This window comes from Telmatherina bonti (assembly GCF_933228915.1).
Source record: "Telmatherina bonti genome assembly, chromosome: 7".
Taxonomy (NCBI): Eukaryota; Metazoa; Chordata; class Actinopteri; order Atheriniformes; family Telmatherinidae; genus Telmatherina; species Telmatherina bonti.
The window spans coordinates 18729840-18752584 of NC_136625.1; the positions used below are offsets into that span (position 1 = coordinate 18729840).

At 38.1% G+C, this 22745-nt stretch overlaps 3 protein-coding genes across 4 annotated transcripts; all 3 read left to right on the top strand.

The window, feature by feature from the left end:
* The first annotated feature begins 9 nt into the window (after nt 1-9).
* Nucleotides 10-2656, top strand: LOC306758617 (guanine nucleotide-binding protein G(I)/G(S)/G(O) subunit gamma-5-like). The gene is made up of 3 exons (XM_079243953.1): nt 10-148; nt 1001-1143; nt 2398-2656. The coding sequence occupies exons 1-2, from the start codon at nt 68-70 to the stop codon at nt 1124-1126; spliced, it is 207 nt and encodes a 68-aa protein (XP_079100079.1). The 5' UTR covers nt 10-67; the 3' UTR covers nt 1127-1143; nt 2398-2656.
* A 1109-nt stretch (nt 2657-3765) lies between these two features.
* gpt (glutamic--pyruvic transaminase) lies at nt 3766-21302 on the top strand. Of its 2 annotated transcripts, XM_079244213.1 has the most exons (12): nt 3766-3930; nt 8360-8546; nt 12464-12553; nt 12737-12845; nt 12974-13107; nt 13281-13524; nt 14202-14281; nt 14367-14503; nt 14669-14843; nt 16446-16601; nt 18566-18678; nt 20440-21302. In XM_079244213.1, exons 1-12 carry the CDS (start codon nt 3896-3898, stop codon nt 20528-20530), a joined length of 1551 nt encoding a protein of 516 aa, XP_079100339.1. In that variant the 5' UTR covers nt 3766-3895; the 3' UTR covers nt 20531-21302. The 2 variants fall into 2 exon arrangements, with proteins under 2 accessions (XP_079100339.1, XP_079100338.1); XM_079244212.1 differs by lacking the exon at nt 3766-3930 and having other exon boundaries at nt 8000-8546.
* Nucleotides 4248-5534, top strand: fuz (fuzzy planar cell polarity protein; the record flags this gene model as incomplete). The annotated part of the gene is made up of 1 exon (XM_079243978.1): nt 4248-5534. One exon carries the CDS (start codon nt 4248-4250, stop codon nt 5532-5534), a length of 1287 nt encoding a protein of 428 aa, XP_079100104.1.
* Nucleotides 21303-22745: the final 1443 nt, after the last annotated feature.

A 22745-nucleotide genomic window follows, 5' to 3' on the forward strand; every position in this document is an offset into this window, starting at 1 on the left:
TTCAGTAGCATCCTCCCAAGAAAAGCGACTTCTGGTCCGTTTGTATTTCATTTAAAAACGAGTGACAATGTCAAGTTCCTCAAGCCTGGTAACCCTGAGGAAGACGGTCCAACAGCTCCGCATTGAGGCCAACCTGAACAGAGTGAAGGTGAGAAGTATTTGTGGCGAATAAGGCGGAGAAATCTAGACGATTAGCAACGCTAGCTTGTGCTAGAAGCTAGCGGGGCGTTAGCCCGCAGGCGCAACAGGGCGTTGTTTTGTAAAAGACGCGTTTTTAAAGTTGTAAATGACTACGAGTCCGCATCTTGAAAAGTTATTCAATAAAGTTTACGTTTGAAGCTAGCTGTTGTGCCATTAGTAGCATCTCAGGTTGTTATAAAAGTTAGGAACTTTCCGTGGAAAAGCGTATTGGTATATTTACATGGAAAATAGGTCTGGTGGATATTTAGTCATGTTTCGTGTTTTTCCAACGCCATCTCGACATGTAATTTGTCATCCATTGTCATCATGCATTTAGCCATGAAAGGTTGCATTTATAACAAAGTGGTAAGTGAGAAGTCACAGAACTAAACTTTTACAGGTTTGACTTAGGATTGGTAAAAAAAAAAAAAAAAAATACCAACATGACATTAACTTTTTTTTTTTTTTTTTTTTTTAATCGTATGTATGCTTTTATTTATCTTTACCCTTATAACCTTCTTGTCTTTAGCTGAGGATAATAATTATTCAAGTGTTTTTGCACTTCTAGCTGGCCAGCAATCTAAATTGATTCAGTCGGCTTTTATATCCACCTCGGATTTGATGGTAAAATCTGCCTTCAGGGCTATGTAGTTTCTTTGATTTTCCAAATGGATGAAAGCAAGCGGGTATTGTATCTTTGTATGAAACCCAGGAAGGGCCCCGTCATTTGATTTAAGAATTTCCCTGAGTTATGACAAGTAAACTACTATGACAAACTTTTGTTTTTTCCTTTCATTTTTTTCACCCCCTCTACCTTCAGGTTTCTCAAGCGGCTGCAGACCTACAGCAGTTTTGCCTACAAAATGCCATGCAGGACCCTCTGCTCACTGGTGTGTCTTCAAGCACCAACCCCTTCAGGCCACAGAAGGTCTGCTCCTTCTTGTGAAACCACCATATTCTTTTGTAAGTCGTCTACACATTACAAATTCATGTGTTCATATTTTTGCCCTACACTGATCAAATGCATCGATCAAAATAAAGATTAGATGTGCCAGAACTTCCTTCAGTTAAATGAAAAAAAAAAAAAAAAAAAAAAGCAGAAATAATATCTTTTTGGAGCCAAGTACAAAAGATTTAGTCATCGCTCGGCTTAAAACAGCTAAGTTCCAACTTAACAACAAAGCCAGAAATCTGGGAATTGCCTGAATTTTAGTTGAAGTTACATTAAGGCTGTTGTGGAAAAGAAAAATAAAAAAACATTGAGGATTATAGGGCTGATTACAGATTTCCCTATAAAGTCCATCAGACAGTTACTGTTAGTCCAGAGTGCCACTGCTCAAGTCTTCAATAAGACCAAGAAAGTGGATCATATTAATTCATTTCTCAGGTCTTTACACTGTCTTGCTGTTTGTGCTTTACAAACTAACTTCAGGATTTTCATGTAAATTCTTTGACAGAATGGTTTTGGACCAAAATACATTCAGGATCTTCTCTTCTGTTATGAACCAACCAGACCTTTCAGATCATCAGGGTCAAATTTACTTTATGTTCCCAGTCAGAACTAAACATGGTGTGTAAGGATTTGGATTTTATGCTCCTCACATATGAAGCAAAATCCCAGAAAACTGCATGTCTCCTGAAACTCTCAGCCTTTTTTCAGCCAAGGCTGAAATTGTTTTTATTTTCCACCTCTTGTCAAAACAACTGTTAATTAATCACACTCTAACTTTTATTTAATGCATTTTATCTATTTTGATCTTCCTCTGTTTGTTTTATGTTCTTTTATTGTACTCTTCAATGCTTCACACTCTCCCCTGTAATGCTTTGAATGTCATTTGTGAAGCACTCTATTGGTTTTGTACATAAAATGTGCTATACAAATAAATTTGCTTACCTTAAAAGTGCAATACATTATTGCTGTTTCCAGAAAACTTGTGCAAATTACTGGAGAGTTCTTGAAGTACATATATAAATGTGTGGTGTAGTGTTTTTTCAAAGCATTCTCCTTTTAAATTAAACTGATTTGCTGTAATTGGGAAAAAATGTAATGTGACCAGTTTGAAAATCAGATGAACAGTAATAGGAAATTGACACTAAAAAGGAATGAATTTTTGGCTTTTTCTTATAGCAAAAGAAGGAATGATCAAATTTAATGAAATCTCATTAGTAGGACTTTCATGACAACTTGTTTCTTTTATCCATTTGTTTGTTCGACAGGCCTTCTAGACGCAACAGGAAAATGTGGACCTCAACACCGCTACTCATGCCGAGCCATTGTACTACCACGGGCTATCTCAAGTGTAGAATCATCATTTGAGAAAAAATAATCTATTTTCAGCCACAGTAGCCAGAATAAAAGTTTTATTTTTTCATGGCACAGTGTGATTTTTAAGTAATTGTGCCTTTTCTATCATTCTGTGTTAGTCCTTAATACTACAACTTTTTTGTATTTAATTAATAAAAACATTCTTTAATACTCCAAGGCCTTGTTTATTTCTTTTCTCCTTTTGAACAGCTTCATAAGTTATTGCAAACAATGTAATATTTCTATCGCTGCTGGTGGAACAGCTGACAAGATGCATCTTTATCTTCAAGAGTTGGTATACATTGTATGTCGTCACATAAATGCAATGAAAAAGGATCGGGGACATGCCATCTATGGGTCCTGAATAAATAACTTTTGTCATATTGGGAAGCAAATTAGAAAAACAGGACATAAAAATATTCCGGTCCATCTGCATCATTCATTATGTCTGCTATTAAATGGACCACACTAAGCTGCTTATAGTGAAGTTTTTTGGAAATGTATTGGTGATAGTGGGTAGAAGTTAATATTTAATTTTGATATATCAACAATTGAAATAATATTACCAAAGTAATTACTCAGCTATATATACCAAATTCTTTGAAATGATGTGTTTGCACAAAAACTATCACCAGTTACTCGCTTCAACTGGGATATTTTATGTGGAAATCTTTTAGAATAGATATTCCTCATTTGAAGCCCAAGCACAGGTCCTCAATATTTTTGTGTTAACACTAAATATAGATGAGAAATTGACGAGATTAATCTGATCAGTATATTATCCCCCATTGTGATAAAATGCATAAAGTCTGGAGATTTGCAAACACTGCTCCGATCTCTGTCCTGCCACACCGCAGAAAGCAAGATTTATTTATTTCATGTCAAACTGTAACTGCTGTCCATTTTTAATAAAAATTTTGAGGCTGGAAGCGATGAAAACGTCCAATCTTTTTTTTTTTTTTTTTTTTAAATAAAAAAAAGCAAGGCCCTCTCTTACTCTTTGTGCCCGGCATAAAACGGTAATACGCCGGTGAATAAAAGTACCAAGATGTTTTCAGGTACAATGATGTGTACTTTTGATATTATGTTTATGTCATCGTAGATTTAGGCCGCATAGCCGTACACTAGAAAGGGTTAACAGATAGTGACTGGTGCCATTGTGTTGCAACTTGGCAGCATCATTACCATGGAGAGTATGGCAATCGCGAGCCCGGGAAGTTACTAGTTCAACTCTCGCGAGATGTGAGCCAGTCGTTGACAGATCCATGTTGTGAATAACGTTTCCACGAGCTCGGGCCGCTGAACCCAGGTCTGTCTCCCCGTCCCGCTCCTTTAGCGGCTATAACGGAACTCGTGCCTGGTGACTGCCGCTCGACCAGCCCAATGAAACCAGCCTCCATGGTGTAAAGAATGAATCATGGGACAGCGTTACTGTGGAAACGACGGTAACCTCTTTTGTTAACCTAGCATGTTAAATACAACCAGCTAACAAAAGCTAGCGGTCAGTGAAACGCCGGTGTCTGTTTAGTTGGAAGTGCTAGTTTTGTAATCTGTTATCTTGTGTCGATGATTGTACTCAGCTCAGAGATTTGTGTGATGCTCACGGGTCACTGTCGCTGATGCAACATTGGGCATTTTTGCCTCGCTGATCATTACACAACCGGCTCAATGAAACTCGTTAATAGACTTGCTCGATAATCTGCCACAGTTGTTAAACCAGTTGGTTGAGCTTGCAAATAGGCGTGGAGCACACAAAACCAGGATGATGATTCAGGATGGATCAACCCAGCTTCTCTGCCTCACAGCCAGCAGCGGGGTTCCTCTTTTCACAAGAGGGGCCTCCAAACAATTACCCTTCTCTGTCATCGGCTCGTTAAATGGCGTTCACATGTTTGGAGGAGGACAGGGAGTGGTGTTATCCTGCTGTGAGACTGAGGGTGGAGGCAAGGTGGTGTGGAGAGTTTTCCAAAACAGTGTGATGCTCATCGCTGTAAGTGGGCCATGCAGCAACAAAGAGAATGAGGTGTGTTTACATCGCCTCCTGGAGAATGTGTGGAGCTGCATGGTGCTGGTGTTGGGGCAGGATGAGCTGGCAAATATCAGGAATGTTGAAAGGCTGAAGAGGGACTTGCGCTCCTGCTTCAGTCTCATTGATCAGCTGCTTGAGGAGAGCCAAGAAGGTATCCTGGGAACCCTTACACACTGTGTCGATTCACTCCTGCCTCCAAACCCTGCTCTTGTCCAAGAGGCTGTGGATGGATTTGCTCAAGCTGTGGACAGCGAGTTTGGTTGTCTCATTGTCAATGGGCGGATAGCTACAGCGACTGAGAAGTGGTGGCGCCTGGCACCTCAAGAAGTTGTCCTGCTTTCTGCTTTGATACATTCCCTCTCTGCATCTGGATCAGTCTCCTGTGATTACCCAGTTTTCCTTCCTCAGGGAAGTCCAACTGTGGCCCATCGCCTGCTCCGCTTCCAGCTGCTACCTGGAGCAGATGTGTGTGTTCTGTGTGGTCCCACCCCTTCTCTGCACAAAGCCCAGACTGAGCTGGTGGGTTGTTTCTGGTCGCCTCTGGTGGAAACCCTTAGAGACTGCCTGGCTGTTGGAGAGCGCTGCTTACCTGGATCTGTATCGCTGCGGCCTGATGTACTGGCACTTCTTCTAATAAACCGCGAAACTCGTCGCTCTGTGTCTTGTGTGCACACTTCTACTTATAACCCGCTTAGTCATCCTTTACTCTCCAAGGCCCGCTGCTGGGAACTATTGAAACTTTTCTATATATTCAGCACATCACGTTACTTTACACAGGAGGAGACATTCAGTGTATCCCCAGAGGAGAGAGCCCAGAGAGGACACACTAATGAGTTTCTCCTTGGATTCTCCCACCAGCCTCAACAGTGCTATGTAGTTACAGAAGAGTGCAAAAGCTATGGACTTCAGACTCAACAGCATCAGCTCTTTTTGCTTCTGTTACCATCTGTGCCTACATTTGCACTGCGTACAGTGGCTACACAGACGCTCTCCGATATAATTCTGGCCACAGGGTTTTAATTGAACTGAAGAATTGGATCAAATATTTTCACTTCAGTTAAATCCACTGTGTCAGACCTATTAATTGTTTTCAATGTAAGAGAAAAGCTAGAATTCATAATTGTGGATTTATAGGGTATGTTTTCATTTTTTACTGACTGCAGTTTCATTAAATATTTACAAACTAATCCAGGGAAAAAATAAATTGTCTCTTTTGTAAAGAAAAAAAAAAACCTGCTGAAATATGAAAACAAATTGCACCTGACTAGACTGTCTTACAAATGTGTTTTATTGTACTGAAAGCTGGTTAGACTTGAAAATTACTCAAATTTCTCTGTAATAATTAATCTAAAATGTACTGAATAACAGTGCGTTGCTGTCACACTGGGATTAATAAGTGCCTGCTGTTTATTGTTCTGACATTCTCATCAAATGGTTTGCAAATTGTGATTTTTAGTTTTAGTCCTAGACATGATCACATACACTTGTCTGCCTGCATTCCACACCTGCTAAACGTTTTGCATATCACAAAAGAAAGTTCAGGAAGGAGGCACCGATCAGTTGAGGAGTAGAAGTAATAAGTAAGAATGAGGAAACATTACCTTTCAAGTGATGTAACTGTGGTTAAAAACAGTTTTGATATGTTGCTTGTGCTGTATTTTCATATAAATATAGTTGGTATTGTTTACATTTTGTTCACACTGCTTCTATGGAAGTATAGTTTGACTATTAACACATATTCCTACTGATAATGTGCTACTGGGGATGATGATGATGTGTTTTGCATTGTCTAAAACTAGACTAAACAATCAAATAAACCTGCTCTTCTATGACATTTTAGTGAAAGTTTCAATAAAGGTATATTTACAGTTCTAACAGTTTCTGCTTCAACACCTTTAACTTGCTGAATTTTGGAGCTACAGTTCTCAGATTTTTTTTATATACAATACTCACATTTGATTACAACAGATGGGGCCAACTGGGTTGTAACACAAAGTGGGAAGAGTTTAACAAACTAACAAGCAAAAATAAAGGGAAAACCATAGAATATGCTGAAAAAAGATGTGTATTGCAATAAAAGAACAATCTACAACAACATAAATCTCTCATGTGACCTTAACTAAAACACACTTTAAATTAGTGTGTATGAGTCCACTAAAACAAACTTTCATAAAAGTATGCTGCTGGAACACTAATGCATCTGTGTAAAAATAAAAACGTGTTGAATAATTTGTATGATATCATTTTTATTGAATAAATTAGTACTTGAGTGCTGTTAGTCTTGAAGTGCAGGTTTGGTGAGTTCAAAGACTTCCGGGGAAACATTTTGTCTTCACTTCCTTTGGCTTTGAAGTCTCAGTATCTTCATTTCCATGATGTCAGTTTTTTTGTAATTTTTTTGCCCCATTACCTAGACATACTTTCAAATGACTAACATCAAGAAATTATTTTTAGTTTTATATGAGATGATTGTTACAAGCTACATCAAGCCTGTCAGCCTTTGTTAAGATAACTGTATCAGCATAGTGGTTTGAAATTAGAATTAGGCAAGTTCATCATATTTTGCATAGAAGACAAAAAAATGATTTATTGTAGATATTTTACCTTCAGTTGTATAAGTACTAAACAAAGTTTAGCGCTAATGCTAAGTCATTCTTTTAATTTTAAAATCTGCACATGCCTGTTTTCCTGCCTGACAACAACCATTTAAGATTTAATGAGGAGGTGGGTAAACACTGAAATGTTCATAAGACTCCTAGCATATCCATACGTGGTGGAAATAGTGGCGTTACAACCCAGTGTCCCCTATCCTAGTCATTTCTCAACCTGATTTAATCAGATGATTTTCTCCAAAAGCTCATTTGTGTATTTACTGCTAAGTGTGAACGGCCTTTACAAATAGTATGCAGCATTACTTAACATCCCAGTTTAACCTGTGAAAAGAGAAATTTGACCCTGCTAGAAACACTGCTGAGCAGCAGAAACTCTATCTGTTGCCCTCCAGATATTCCAGCACGACTTATTTGGATTTTTCCAAAAACATTTAAAAGATTTATTTAATTCTGCGGTATATTGTGCTCAATATCTGTACATCAGTGCATCTCAGCAAGAGGAGACCATTTAAGACTCAGGTCTAAGCAGGAGGAGCGTCCAGGATAATGAAGTCCATCTTGTAGCTTTCAGTCTCCTCCCAAACTGCATGGAGCTCTCTGGACAAAAGGCGCTGCGCTGTGATGTTGGAGCAAAGCTGGAGGCTTCCCTCGGTTTGCTGTCTGTAACCCTGAACCACGACAGTCCTCTGGAGTTGTTCGGGTTAAGTAACCAGAGAAGCGACCCTGATTGGGGGTAACGGAGTAAAGAGGGGTGGGATGAGGGTGGTTATGAAGCCGTACAAAGGGGAGGGATACGCTTTCTGGCTGTGGCCGTGTGTGCACCCTCCAAAAGTTGCAGAGTGAAAAGTTTTGTTACAGCGCGTGGATGTTAGTAGGTGGATAGGGGGCCACCTTGTGTTGTTTTTAGCGCAGTTTAGTCGAAGCCCCATTTGCAAGGGTCCAAAGGTCCGAGCCGGAGCGTTGAAGCTTAAGTTACACAACTTCGATTTCACTTGTGTGTGGAAACCGGCAAGGCGCTGTGCAACACGGAGGAATTTAAGCTTAACCAGCGTGTAGAGAGGAGTGTAAAATGTCAGCCACACGGATGCAGCTGCTGTCGCCCAGAACCGTCCTGCTTTTTAGCCCGGGGCGGAACGCGTTGTTAGCCGGTAGCTGTGGAGCCCATCGGCCCGGTGCTGCTCCCAGGGTCCGCTCACTGACATCTCCCTCTCTGTCATCCTCCTCTCCCGGCAGAGCTTTATCGAGTCTGAGCACGACGCGGCGTGGACTTCCCAAAGAGAAAATGTCTGAGAATGGGATGATGTCCCGGGCCAAGGTGTTGACCATCGACACCATGAACCCCACCGTAAAGAAGGTGGAGTACGCCGTGCGGGGGCCCATCGTGCAGAGAGCAGTGGAGCTGGAGAGGGAGCTCAGCGAGGTTTGTATTTAAGCTTTCTGGTTAAAAAAAAAAAAGGGGGGGGGGGGAAAGTCATCTGGATCTTCTGTGGACATTATTCAGTGTTTAATCTCACGTTTTAAACAACCACATCTGTGAGAGTGCGAAATCTAGTTTCCAGCTAACGAATTAAAGTTATATTATTCATATAATCAATTAAATCTGAATTACCCTCACAAATGGAAAACATATTCACTTTATATTCAGCTGATGTGGACTGAAGTTTTCTTGTGAGTCGCATTAACATCTAATCATTATCCTTAAGAGGCAAACCCTTTTTTCTGTCACTTGATAGGCTGCTCTCACACCCTCTTATCAAAGTCCATCAGTTTGCCAGTCTTGGGAAGAATAACTATGTTGGACATTGTGGACCTGTGTGATCTAGTTGACACTGTTTGATGTGATCTCATTTGTCTATCTCAACTGCTTACAGTTGATCTATAACCTGTTTTTAAATCACCATTCTTTAGTTATGTATGACCTGTATTTCCACTTACTAAACCATGCTGCTCATGGAAAAGACCAAAGTCTAAACTATCTATACCAGACTTTTTTAGACTACTTTTTTTTTTATCAAGGTTGCCTCCAAATTGTTTCATATGCACACTCTGTCTTTGCATTTTAAGCTTCTGTTGAAATCAGTTGCATACCTGCAATTTGTGATGTTGGATCCTGTGTAATTTTATCCCAAAATATATTTAAATGCACATTTAGGAATCCTATTGTCTAGTCAATGACATGGTGAATCTCCCCTGCCACCTTAAAAAAATTTTTAAAAAAAAGAAAGAAAAAACAACAGCTCAATCTCTTCCTCACTGTTTATGGTGATGTGGCAGCTGTTAGTGTACCAAGTGCAGTCTGGTGTGAAATGCGTCCTCTCCTGGGTGCTTTGCTCAGGAAGGGATGAGTATGTGAACAGGTTTTGTAACACTGGCCAGCAGGGCTGTAATGATAGTGTCAACCTTTTAACTAGATGGTTCACTGAGCCCCTAGATGTGATTTTCTGTTTACTCAAACAGACGCTGACTACCTTGATGGGGTTTATTCTGTTTTTTTTTTCCAGTTAATTTCTTCCCAGCAGTCCAGGAGTGTGATCAGGTGTGATAGGAGTGCTATTTGGATGCTCAAAAAGCAGAAAATGCTGAAGTAGACCCACTTGGTCAAACTCGGGCAAACTGTGAAGGGATTGGTGAATTTTTGGTGTAAATTCATTAGAAATACCAAACTTCTTACAAGTGAATTTAAGCTATTTGGTTTTTATCTGGGACACAGGCATAGTGGAGTTTTTTTTTTTCTTCTCATAAATTAAACCAAAAGTGGCCCCTATTTCGTTTTGTTAAACACTTATCAGAAGCTCTAAACTGTGAACTTGAAAAGCTCCTAATTGCTGTTCTAAGATTAAGCAACTCTCTCCATTTTCTGAATATCAAACTGTTTTTGATGGTTTTAGATTACTTTGTGAAACAGGTCACAATGGTCTCTTTTTTTTTTTTTTGTCTTGGGCTTAAACAACACAAAGACACTCTAATCCCCGACTCCAGTTTCCTACACTTTTTTTTTTTTTTTTTTTGGAACCAAGACAGATCAAGTTAAAAAAGAAAAAAAAAAGAATTAAAAAGTTTTTGTGGTTCAGAAAGACTACAGGACAGATTTTGAGCTAACATTCTGTCCCAGTAGACAAGTTCCCTGATAAACGCTTCACGTGCCGTTTATTACTTTGTGGTCTTTGTTTTGTCTTAATGGGCCAATATCTGATAGTAAATGGAGATCTTTTGCGAGAGTTACCATGGTGACAGACAAGTTCTTTGTTGTTTTTTTCCCCAGATTCTTTCCACATATCCCGGCTATGAAACACAGCGTACAAACTTTAAAAAATTGCTGTACAGAAGTTTTAAGTAGCTTTTATTTCAGACACACCGATTTTGCTTTTGTGTGTATGTGGCATCAAGGGAACAAGAACCATCTGGAGCACAGTTTACCCTTTAAAAGGCATAAACAAATTACAAACATCAAAGTGTGAATTGAAGTTTGTTTTTTTTTTCTTTGTTTGCTATCAGAGTTTTCACCTTTGTCCATCATCAAACATCCGTTCTAAATAAAATGATTTTCTCCCCTTGGGACATTGTTCGTTGGGGGTTTTTTTGTTTTGTTTTTTTAATTAGAGGACAGAGGACAAACTCATCATTGGCCTTTCAAGTTAGTCCAGAGGAGCAAGAGGTCAGCTTTTTTCCAGAAGGTTGCCCCTATGAATGGGAGGTTTCTTTCACAAAGGGGAGTTTATCACATAGTATCACGTTATTGGCTCAGCCTGAGAGACGCCTCTTATGTGTGACCAATGAGAAAGCCAGGAACCCAAGTTTCGTCAAATCTCAGCTGGATTGGACAAATCAAACAAACAGGCTGTTTTGATTACTGCGGGGGCTCAGAGGTTCCACCAGTGGCTTTTCTGCAGTCACGCTGTTCCTAACATCTGGTGTGAGGTGTGTGTGTGTGTGTGTGTGTGTGTGTGTGTGTGTGTGTGTGTACATACCTGCTTGTGTTTCTTCTGTGTCAGTGGTCTCAGCTGCCCAGAGATCATCTTTTTGAAATATTTATATAATTGATTTGTACATTGAGTAATGAATAGTTTTGTTAGTGATGCAGTGAACTCTCCAAATGATCCTAACCTTCTCATAATGCCTCTTCATGTCATGTATCCAGTTCTTTTACAGTAACAAGGTTAGAGGTCTGTTCAGCATATGTTTCTGTGTTAATGTGTCAGAAGGTTATTAGTATGATAACATTGTTTGCTAAGGTTGAAACTTTGTCCCTGTACTTAGACACACTGTCCAAGGCGGTTGCAAGTCATTTTGTCCCTTTTTTTCCCACAGAGTTCACGTTTCCCTCACAATCTTCCTCTTAAAGCTGGCTTCTCTTGTGAAATTCATGTACATTTTCTTTAGGGCTAATTATCCCCACAGATTTTCCAAATTGAGTAAATTGAGGTTGTCAGTTTAGTTAGGAAAAAAACAGTTAAAGTGCCTAATTTACTTCCATATAAAAGAAGAGAAGAAGACAGCCTTACTTGGGAATATAAAACAGATAAAGCCTCACACCTACATGGTAAAATATATTGGTATTAACAAGTCCATTTTTGGATTTTCTTTTATTTGATGTTGCAGATAAGGGTAGAGTTAATCACACAAGTATGTGTCTCTTTTTTTCCCATGTTTTTAAAATGAATCCTACATTTGTAAAATGTTTATATGTCTGTAAATTTAATGTAATTTATTTTACATGTGCCCCTGTGTGCATAAAAATAAAAAGGAAGTGGTGCATGGTTGAAAACAGAAAATTACAAAAAAAAACACAGATGTTGGATTTTCTGTATTTTGTACTGTATAGGTTATTTCTGCTGTTATGTCTATGTCCTGTCAGACAGCTAAATCTCATGATAGCACCATTGTTGGATAACAGGAAGTTTGTGGCATGACATGATATTGTCACATTATTGTTGGTAAAAAAATGACATTTGGGATAAAATATCTAATAGACAAAAAAACTAAATAAGTAGATTGTTATTTTTTATTTACTTTTCAGTTGTAGATGATCTATGAGTGATACAATAATTCAGCGTGTGTGACTGCAGCAGTCTAAGTCTCTCTGCAGACTTGCTTATGAACCAGGAATTCATGTGAATACATGTATGTAGTCTATGCTTCAAAGCAGGGGGCTATGTAGTGAGCTTAATTTCTTTTTTTTTTTTTTTTTTTTTCTTTTTTTTTTTTTTGACAAATGGAGGCATCTTAGTTAATGATGATGTGACTTTTTTTTAAAGCTGTTATAAGTTAACAAGCATGCTAACTGTTCACTTATTTTCTGTCATTTACCTTTGTGTACATTGTGTTTTTCATTGGTAGGGAATGAAGAAGCCCTTTGCAGAGGTCATAAAGGCCAACATTGGTGACGCACATGCTATGGGGCAGCAACCAATCACTTTCTTCCGACAGGTTAGCTTCCAACCCCCCCACCCCCTCCAATTTTCCATCTAAATATAGTATCTCCGCCTTTCTAGTGGATAATGAACTGATTTTGTGCTCCCTAAATAAGTTCCTGTCTGCAGTTTTACTGTGTTATGTAATTATCCATCTTAGCTTTAACACCCTTATGGTCACATATCTCTTTGTCTCAAGGTCTTGGCTCTTTGCTCCTACCCTGAACTGCTGAATGACAGCACATTCCCTGAGGATGCTAAAAGTAGAGCCTGTCGCATTCTGAATTCTTGTGGAGGGAACAGTATGGGTGCGTATGAATGTGATATATCTTTTTCTTTGAACATAAAAAGCTTTATAAAACCCTGATTGATTAACATCACACTTTTACACTGGCTGTGTGGTATTTTATGCTTTGTATTGATGTTTTGTTGCCAGGTGCCTACAGTGCCAGTCAAGGCATAGACTCCGTGCGCCAAGATGTTGCCAGCTACATTGAGCGACGGGATGGTGGTGTGCAGTGCGATCCAGACAACATTTACCTCACCACAGGGGCCAGTGATGGCATTGTGGTATGTTGTATTTTTGTTTTCCAAAGATGAAATGTGGAAACTGTGGCAGTCTAGGAACAATGAAAAGTAGTTAGTTGTTAAAAGTTAAATTCACAACAAAGAATCGACATGACTTCTTTCACATTAACTTGTGTTTATCTATTCTTTCCTGCCTTCCTGTGCTGCACTTTCAGACCATGTTGAAATTGCTAGTGTGCGGCGAAGGTGCAATGCGCACTGGTGTCATGATCTCCATACCTCAGTATCCCCTCTATTCGGCTGCGCTGGCTGAGCTGGGTGCCGTGCAGATCAATTATTACCTTAATGAAGAAAAGTGCTGGAGTCTGGACATTGGTGAGCTGCAGCGTGCTGTGGATGAGGCCAGACTCTACTGTAACCCCCGAGCCTTGTGCATCATCAATCCTGGAAATCCTACTGGTAATTGATTTTATTTATTTCATTTGAATTATACCCGTCTTGGCTGCTGTTATAATTGCAAGTAGCAAACTCGCCAAACTTTCTTAACAATTAGATACAAATACAAATTTTATGGAGCGAAACACATAAGTTGTTTCGCTACCATTGTTGTTTTGATAGTCCAACCATTTTAATGTTGTTTGGTTTTTTTTGGGTTTTTTTTCATCATCATTTCATGTACTTGACTTTAACTCAGAATAAAGCTACAAGCTGAAACTGGAGCTTTTAGCTTCTATTGTGCCTTCTTTAAAAGATGGAGTTCTTGGTTGCTATTGTTTTGAAGATAGCTCTGTTGCCATCATGGGGCCGGAGAATACTTGTTATATGTAGTAATCCAGTAACACCTAAGCAATGCTCCTAACAGCTGAGTAAACTCAGTTTGCTGAGTGAGCCAAAAGACCATTTTTAATGCGTTAGAAAAATCTAGATAACTTTGTTTTCATACATGCATTAAGTTTTTCTCAAATTGTTAACAGATAGAAGCAGTGCAGACAGACTGGGAGTATAAATCATTGTTGCATGAAATTATTAGAAGACTTCTCTTATGTCATGTAAGAAATGGCCACTAGATGGCAGCAGAATAACAGAATTGCTTCTTTAAGCAGAATTACACAGACGGGCCTTTTTCTTTTTCTCAGGTCAGGTTCAAAGCAGACAGTGCATTGAGGAAGTAATCCGATTTGCTGCAAAGGAGCGCCTCTTCCTCATGGCTGATGAGGTACTGTCTCAGCGTATCTTTAGAACAACTGTCTTCTGTAGGTCCTCTTCATCCTGTGATATCTAATATTCTGCTGCATGCGCAGGTTTACCAGGATAATGTGTACGCTGAGGGTTGCCAGTTTCACTCTTTTAAGAAGGTTCTGTTTGAGATGGGGCCAGAGTACTCAGAAACGGTTGAACTGGCATCATTCCACTCCACCTCAAAGTGTTACATGGGAGAGTAAGTCTTCTTATTTTTATACTTGTGGGTTTGGTTTATTTAGATGCTACTCTGAATGGAAGTTCACTGATTAGATGATTATGTCACACTTTCTTTGTTACTAGTTTTTGTTTTGCTAATTTTTTCTTCTATATTGATGCAAATTCTAATCTTTTGTCCTCTCAGGTGTGGCTTCCGTGGAGGTTACATGGAGATAATAAACATGGACAACGAGGTGAAGGCTCAGTTGACAAAGCTGTTGTCAGTCCGTCTGTGTCCTCCTGTTCCAGGACAGGCTCTAATGGACCTGGTGGTTAACCCACCCCAGCCTGGGGAACCTTCATATCAACTCTTCATCAAAGTAAAGAGACTACAGCACTTCTCGTAGCACTATATATATTTACAAACATGGTGCAGCGTGTTTATCAGTTGCACGCTTCAACAGTATCTCATGTTGCATCATTTTACTTTCTCAGTATAAGACGGAATCAGTACAAAACTATTGAATATGAATTTTAACTCGAACAATTTTTTGTTGTGTAAATAGGTTATGAAGTGGGGAAAAAGAAAATAAATTAGAATATTTTAGCTATTTCCTTCCTCATCAGGAGACTGATATTCTGTATTCTGACACTTCTGATTATATATAGTTACATCAATGTAAAAATAATTTTTATAGAAATCTGCCTGTCCTAAATAAGTTCCATAGTTAGAAATAAAAAGCTCGCATTTTTTGTGAGTAGTTAGGAAGTAGTTAAAAATAACTTTGTGAACAAACAAATTGCATATTCATTTTTAATGTGATGCTGGGAACGTATTGCCAAAACATTTGGGAATGAACTTGTTGAACGTGTTGCATTGCTTCTGTTTGTTCAGCGATGCTGTATTCATCTGCAAGGACTGATAAGACCAGTTGCTATGGTTTTACCATCAGCTGGTTTTTTTATTCGTGCAACTCCAAAGTTCAAGGCCTCATTTCCTCTATTATGTATGATACACTAAATGTTTTTAGTGTTCAACAGGTCCAGACTGCAGGCAAGTCAGTTTGGATCTGGACTCTTTTAAAGTTTAGCTTAGCTTTGTCTTCATAAAATAAGCATAACCCTCGACAGAGACGCTTTCTGGATGGCAACATAGGCTACTCCAAAACTTGAGAATTTGTTCAGCATGAAGGATTCCTTCATTGATGTGCAAGTTAAACACAATATGTGCATCAGTGCACACTCACACAACACATTCCTGAGTCCACACAGGGATTTCCAACACAGAATAATATTTTCATTGTACGTCTGCCTGAGGCTAGGGGGGGCAAGGCCATTCAATGTCGGACTTGTTTCAAAACATTACGTTTCTTACGTGGTCAGAATCTTAGACTTACTTCTGTTTTTTTTTTTTTTTTTTTATGAAGACTTGGTATAATATTCAAACTTAATCCTAGCTTTTTCAGAAAACAGAAATGTTAACATTTCAAGATTTCAGATTTCATTTTTAGTCTTTTTATATTAGTTTTGATTACTTTGAAAGCACACTGCTTTCCAGATCATGGCGATATTGTCGCCATATCTGTTTTTTTTTTTTTGTTTTTTTTTCATAAATGAGTTTCTGGTAGAAGAGTCTGTGTTCACGTAATCATATTCATGTTATAGCTGTATAATATTTCCATCCAAGATCAAGCATTATTTTCTATGACGAAGCTCATTAAAGCTGGAAAATTAAAAAAAAAAAAAGTCAAACACCTGACCACTCAATAAAGATGACTGAATGACTTAGTGAGACCAAAATAAAACACTGCAGAACAGATCATTAACATAAAATCTTCTTTTCTGAGCTTGACAGTACAGATTACAACATAAATATATGTATTTTTTCTGTTCTTTTTAACCCAGTGTCTCAAGTGATGCTGTTTTGTTATTTTAAGTCCATTTATACATGAATTCACCTTGTTCTTTTTTTTCTCTTCCAGGAACGCACAGCTACATTAAGTACTTTAGCAGAGAAGGCCAAACTTACAGAGCAGGTTCTCAACACTGTGAAAGGCATAAGCTGCAATCCTGTGCAAGGGGCTATGTACTCCTTTCCTCGCATAACCATCCCTGAAAAGGCTGTCAAAGAGGCCACGGTCAGTCCAGAACCTTCTGTAAATGTTCCAAATGAGTATCACTGTGTTGTTGTCTCAAGGTAATTGGATTGATTGGGTGCAGCAAAAAAGAAAGGAATGAATAAATTAAGCTGTTACACAATTATTTTTTATCCAACATGTTTATTCACATTCATTTCTTTGTTTGCTTGTTCTTATTAGTCACCTTGGCTTTCACAATCCTTTGAGCATTTAACAGTTTATGTTTTGGTACATGCGATTAAAATGTTTGCACCTTATTTGTGGGAACTAAAGCCCTGTGTTTGACTTAGTAAGTCTTTAAAGAAGTTCAGCGTGTTGTGCATCCACCATGCTGTTTGCTAAAGAGAACAAATGATTTCCAATAGCTGATAGTTTCACTTTGGTCTTGCAGTTTACTGCTCTGTGGGAATTTTACGTCAGGTTGAAGAACAGAGCCCCTGAAAATCTGATTAGCCTTACAGAAGATAAGGTCAGAGTCAACCTGACCTACTGACGCCTGATCAATCCAATGACTCTGCTCACCACATTGATCCCAGTGTTTTGTTAGCAAATCTCTTCAAAGCACTCACAGAGATAGAACTCCTTTATGTAAACATTATCATTTTTAGTTTTCAAATAGAGTGGCATTGCTGTGAGTTTATAGAGTGGCATTGCTGTGAGTTTAATTTGTCTTGATCTAAATACCAACCTTTTTAAGTTGGGTCTCTTTAAGGGACTATATAGGGAAAGTTTTGAGCAAACTATTTGAGGTTGTACACACCACTGCTTCAAGCAGATCAAACTGCTTGTTCTCTAACAAAAGAAAAAACAAATAGATATTTAAAGCAGGAAACAGAAATCTGTTCATAAACCAGAATTTATTCTCAACTTTTGTTTTCTTGACACAGGAATAACCTGTGATTTTAAGTCTGCTGACAGTCTAACACTACCTTGTTGTTAATTGCATTTATTGATGTCATTTTATTAGTAAAACACATCTTTATGCCTTCATGTTAAAATAATGCTCCAGAGGGCATGCTGCCACAGTGTCCTCCAACGTGGCTTCAAAGCAGACAGAAGAGTTATAAACAGTCAACAGAAGGTGGAATTGGCAGGAATTGGTTCAAGCAATTCTTTAATTGCTGCAAATCAGCATTACAGTGTTATTGCAGTGTTATTGTCTAGTTTAGTGAACACTGAGTGCACTGGTTACAGAGAAAATCTTCAACTCTATTTCACTTTGTTCTGTTCATCACTCACTTTTTTTGTGCAGAAAAACAAAAAGAGCATCCTTCCTATATGAATTGTGGGTAATGAAGTTCCCATATTGATGCAAGAATCTGAGCGCATTAACCTATCTCAAACTCAGGAACAGATTCTCTTTTACTGTTAAATCATCAAATTAATTCTGTTAAACTTGTAACTTAAAACCTCTATGAATTACCCCTTTAAAACAGAAAAAATTTCTAAAATCTTTTTCTAAAACCTCTGACCAGTAGTGTAAATTCGAAGGGCACTTGTGTTGTTGAAGATAAACAAAAACGGAAAAGAGCACTGTCATTAGCAAGAAATGAACTGAAGAGCTTTACAGAAATGTTTTGCAGAACTAGCACACTGACTAACAAACTACAGTGATCCATTTTGAAGTACAACAGTGAACCTTTGGTTTCTAAGGTTTGATTCAGTTCTGCCTAAAATAGTTTGTTTTCAATTCAGTAAAACTAAAAAAACAATTCTAATGAAGGCTAATTAATAGTCTAGTAAGTCAATAGAAAGTATAGCTAAGTAGCAAAAACAATTGTAATATGAGGATGTTTTTCTGAAGGAAAGGTACAGTTTTCTCTTGTGACTTGCATGAAGCAAATAGGAACAGTGACTAATTCATTAAAAAAGGGAATTAATTCAAGTCCTGATTAAATTCCTCTAAAATGATACCCACAGAATAATAAGTGTCTTTCATTAAGTGTTTCTTTTCTATCCATCAGGAAAATGGGCAGCAGCCAGATATGTTTTACTGCATGAAGATGCTGGAGGAGACTGGAATTTGCCTCGTACCTGGAAGCGGTTTTGGCCAGAAAGATGGAACCTACCACTTCAGGTACAAAACCCCTTTACTGCAAATGTTACATTTTCTAGATGATTTTATATATTTATTTTGTTGATGTAAAATGTCTGTCAAGTTGCCAAATTTGAGTCAAAGCGTACTTGTGTCATATATAAAATGTTGCTCATGATGAGCCTGGTTGGTTGTCCTGGTGTTGGGTCAAATGGTTTCCTTTGGCTTAGTAAAGTTAGTGAAGGGGAAAAAGCTGCAGACATGTTAAGTGGCACTGACACTAAAACCTGGTTGAGTTCTCTAAACACTTAAGGTGGGAACATCTGTTTTTTGTTTTTTTTTGTTTGTTTTTTTTTCATCATTGCCGCTTAGTATGTTAGACATTTGTTTACAGAAGGAAGGTGAGATGATGTCATCCAACTTTTTGTTGTGTTCACAAAACCTAGTTGTTGAAGGTGTTTTTCCACTGACATTTCCAGGAATTTTTTTTTACCAAAGTAAAACCATTCCTGTTAATCTGTGTGGTTTGCATTTCCGCCACACCCCAAAGTTCCAGAAAATTTATTGTCATGGCAGATACTACAGCTTCTTTAATCTTGTTTCAGTTTCTTTGCTTTTTCCCAAATTTGTTTTTGTTTGTATGTTTGTCAGCTCTGCCAGCTTATCGACTTTTCTTCCAGACACTCCATCATTTGGATTTGCTGACTTGAAGTAACGCTAAATGATGTCCATCGCAAATACACTCAGAAGCGCCTTGACCTTATTGTCTGTTCACTTCTAATGGTGCCATTTTTTAAAACAAACAAGAATTAAGTGTCAGTGTAAAATAGACATGTTTGCAGACACACAGCAGCTTAAACACAGAAGGGCAGTACACTGCATGTACATGTTCAAAGTCTTTCACCAACAGCTCATCGCCCCTCAGGTATTCTGGAAAGTCTGAAAAGTCCTATTCATGTATTTTTCAGGAAGGATTTTGGGAGTTTTTATTTTATTTATATATGTTTTTTTAAACTGGAAATTAAATGTGCCAAGATTTTCTAAAATCCCGTGTCAATGAAAAAAGCTCCTCTGCTGGAAAAGAGACTGTTGTCTCTTCAGCATTTTAGTACTAACTATCAGTAGTAGTAGTAGCAGTAGTAATCAACTCATATCCTTTTATCTAATATTAATACCATATCTAATATTAATTAGATATGGTGCTTCAAACAAACCCTTGATGTTCTTTCTGTTGACTCGATATTGAACATTTATAGATTTACGAAAACAAATCTGCTGATTTCACCATCTCAGTGTGTTTTGATTCTGTTTTCTGAAGCTGTGACAAACCCCCTCTGATATCTGTCTTTGATTTCTAGCCTTGGGATGTTTTCGAGGACAAGGAGCTGTTTAACGGAAAAATGCCTCATCATACTCTTTCTTTTTTGTTCTTCGGTCATACCCTAGGCTTTAGCTCAGTGACTTATCATGTAGTCATTATTGGGTTGGTCAAAAAAAGCAGCCAATGTCTAGCTCTTGCATAGGGAAATTAGTACTCAGACAGGTGTCCAATTATGCTACAGCAGAAATGTCTTCATCACACTTTGTCCCATGTTGATGAAATACCTGTTATTCAACACAGTGGGAGAGGCTTCAGTCTGCTACTTCAAGTAGATGTGCCTGCCTTTAAAAACTAATTTAACCACACTACTTCTGGTTTAAAGACAGTTTTATGCCATTGTGGAGCACACTTGCATATTTACTGGTTTGTGATTTGTGAGTTATAAATTACTCATGTGAATTTGTCCCTTTATATCCCACCAGAATGACCATCTTGCCACCGACTGACAAACTGAAGATCTTGCTGAACAAAGTCAAGGAGTTTCACCAGAAATTCACCCAGCAGTATTCTTAAATTTCAACCCATGTCCCCTCCGCAAGAGGGATGTTGCCAACCACAATGAGAAGTATAAGCCAATTTAGAATTTATTTGTTGTGAATAAGTGCCTTCTCTAAGGTGGCTCTGGTGGTCTCTGTGATGACGCACTTCAGCCTCTATAACTGTCACATTAGGACATTTTTTCGGACCTTAATCGCAAGGCACTGTTTTTGTGTCAGACCACGGAACCAAACTGGAAATGAAATAAGTCAGACCTGCAGCAGTTGTTGTGCAAAGAATATGGCTACAGCTATTCTCCGTGATGTTTAATTTTGGAAAGATGTATATAATTTAGGCCTGTGAATTTGTGAAATAGCAGAATTGTATTGATGTCAAACTCAAAAAAAGTCGGTACAACTCAAGAAAAAGGTAAAGCTGCTTATAATCTGAATATGTGAATAACTGGTTGATAAACTTCATTCCTGCAGACGAGTTAACAGTGAGAACATAGAAAAAGTCCCGCTTGCATGGTAATTCTGTAGGAGGTCATTTAGTAGAAGTATAATAAATGTAACAGCTTATGTTTGTCTTATTTTTTTATGGTATAATAACAGAAAACATGCTTTTCTTTTAACCTATGAACATTAACGGTGACATCACTGTGTCATTTCTGCGCCGCATCCTCCCACTGAAGGTGTTTTGTATCACAAATGTAGTAAAGCATAAGTTTTAGTGATGGAATTGTTTTACATTCACCATTTTTACCCTCAGTTTTCATCTTGATATAAAATACAAACTAATAATTTTGTCATTTACCACCTTTTTTTTTTTTTTTTTTTTTTTTTTTAATGCATCCTAAGTAGGCTGAAAGAAAATTAATCATTGACAAAATGTCACAGGTTCCAGATAACCAGTAGGTTAAATAGAACTAAAATTCTAGCTGTGGAAAACTAAATAAAGCACTTTTGCCTCTTTTTAAGCTAATTAAGAAAAGAAACTCATGTTTATTTGATGATACATGGAGGGGTGTTGTTTTTTTTCACATTAAAGTGAGATATTTAGAGGTAATGTGTAAACACTTGATAAGATTAGCTCTTCACTAATAACAGTTCTGTTTTTTCATGTCATGTGATGTTAGCAACAAAACTTAACGTGGGTCATACTTATGTAATCACTGCCGTAATCACTTGTAAGGTTCAGAGATTGATTGCTAGGCTTCATTTGATTTCGCTCTTTTTTTTTTCTTTTTTTTTTTATCACAGCGAGGCAGGATGAAGGCTTGTGGCAAACACGAGCACTTGAACAGGTTAGCCACTTCTATGTTTGTTTTTTTTAAGAAATGTGTGATCCTCTAAATGTCATATTTTCAATTAGTAGCAAAGACTGTATTTGCCAACGTGGCATTAAGTGGGTGTCATAGTTGCCAGCAGGTGTTTTGCAGTTGGATTTTTGAGCACTCTTCTTCTGCCATTCTCTCCATCTGGACACCTGAAAGCTTAAGTTGTCAACATATTGGCTTTATTTACCTTTCTTATATTTGGAGTCTGGTTTTGTTCTTTCAAACAGTGGCTGCATGTTTTGTACTGTTGCCTTGTTGGAAAGTTCTTCTTTTAGCCTGACTGGAGTTTCCTCCCTAAACTATTTTCCAAGCAAAAAGATCTTTACTAATTCCATGCTAAGATATTTTAAAGGTCCAATATTATACATGTTATCAACAATTTTGTATGGGTGTCAGATGTTCAAAAACATTGTTTTCAAAGTGTAGTATCCAAAATTTAGCTTTGGTCCTTCATTTTAGTCATTCCAAAAAGTGTCTCAAGTGAGTTTTACAGAGAATTGGCTGGTTCTGCATTTGAACCTTTAAATGTTCATAAGCAGTACCTGTTCATGCCCCTTTGGGGGGAGAAGATGAAGCTTTTTGCTGACTGCTCAGTGTTTGTAGAGCACAAGCTCAGCTTGCTGGGTGGTGGGTCAATAGCAGTATCAACTACCATGGGGGTATCCACTACCACTGGGAGTTTCTTTTCCCTTTGTGATGTCACAACGAGAAAGATTTCAGACTCGCCAATTTGAGCACACATTTACTTCAAAGTGGAGCAAAGAAGTGAGAGAGGTGATATAATTTTCTAATTTCTAGGACTCATGTCGGCTATGAGGACACATATGACTGAGAACACCTTTAGAAAGGGAGGTTTTGCATAACATGGAAGCTGTAGTATTTCTGGTACGAAGCTGACTCCCCAGCATATGT

Excerpts from the sequence above, each read along its gene's own strand:
- gpt (XM_079244212.1), top strand. The coding sequence starts at position 8,196 with ATGTCAGCCACACGGATGCAGCTGCTGTCGCCCAGAACCGTCCTGCTT. Across the intron at positions 8,547-12,463 it reads TGGAGAGGGAGCTCAGCGAG|GGAATGAAGAAGCCCTTTGC; the intron begins GTTTGTATTTAA and ends TTTCATTGGTAG. Across the intron at positions 14,282-14,366 it reads TCTTCCTCATGGCTGATGAG|GTTTACCAGGATAATGTGTA; the intron begins GTACTGTCTCAG and ends CTGCATGCGCAG.
- LOC306758617 (XM_079243953.1), top strand. The coding sequence starts at position 68 with ATGTCAAGTTCCTCAAGCCTGGTAACCCTGAGGAAGACGGTCCAACAG. Across the intron at positions 149-1,000 it reads CCAACCTGAACAGAGTGAAG|GTTTCTCAAGCGGCTGCAGA; the intron begins GTGAGAAGTATT and ends CTCTACCTTCAG.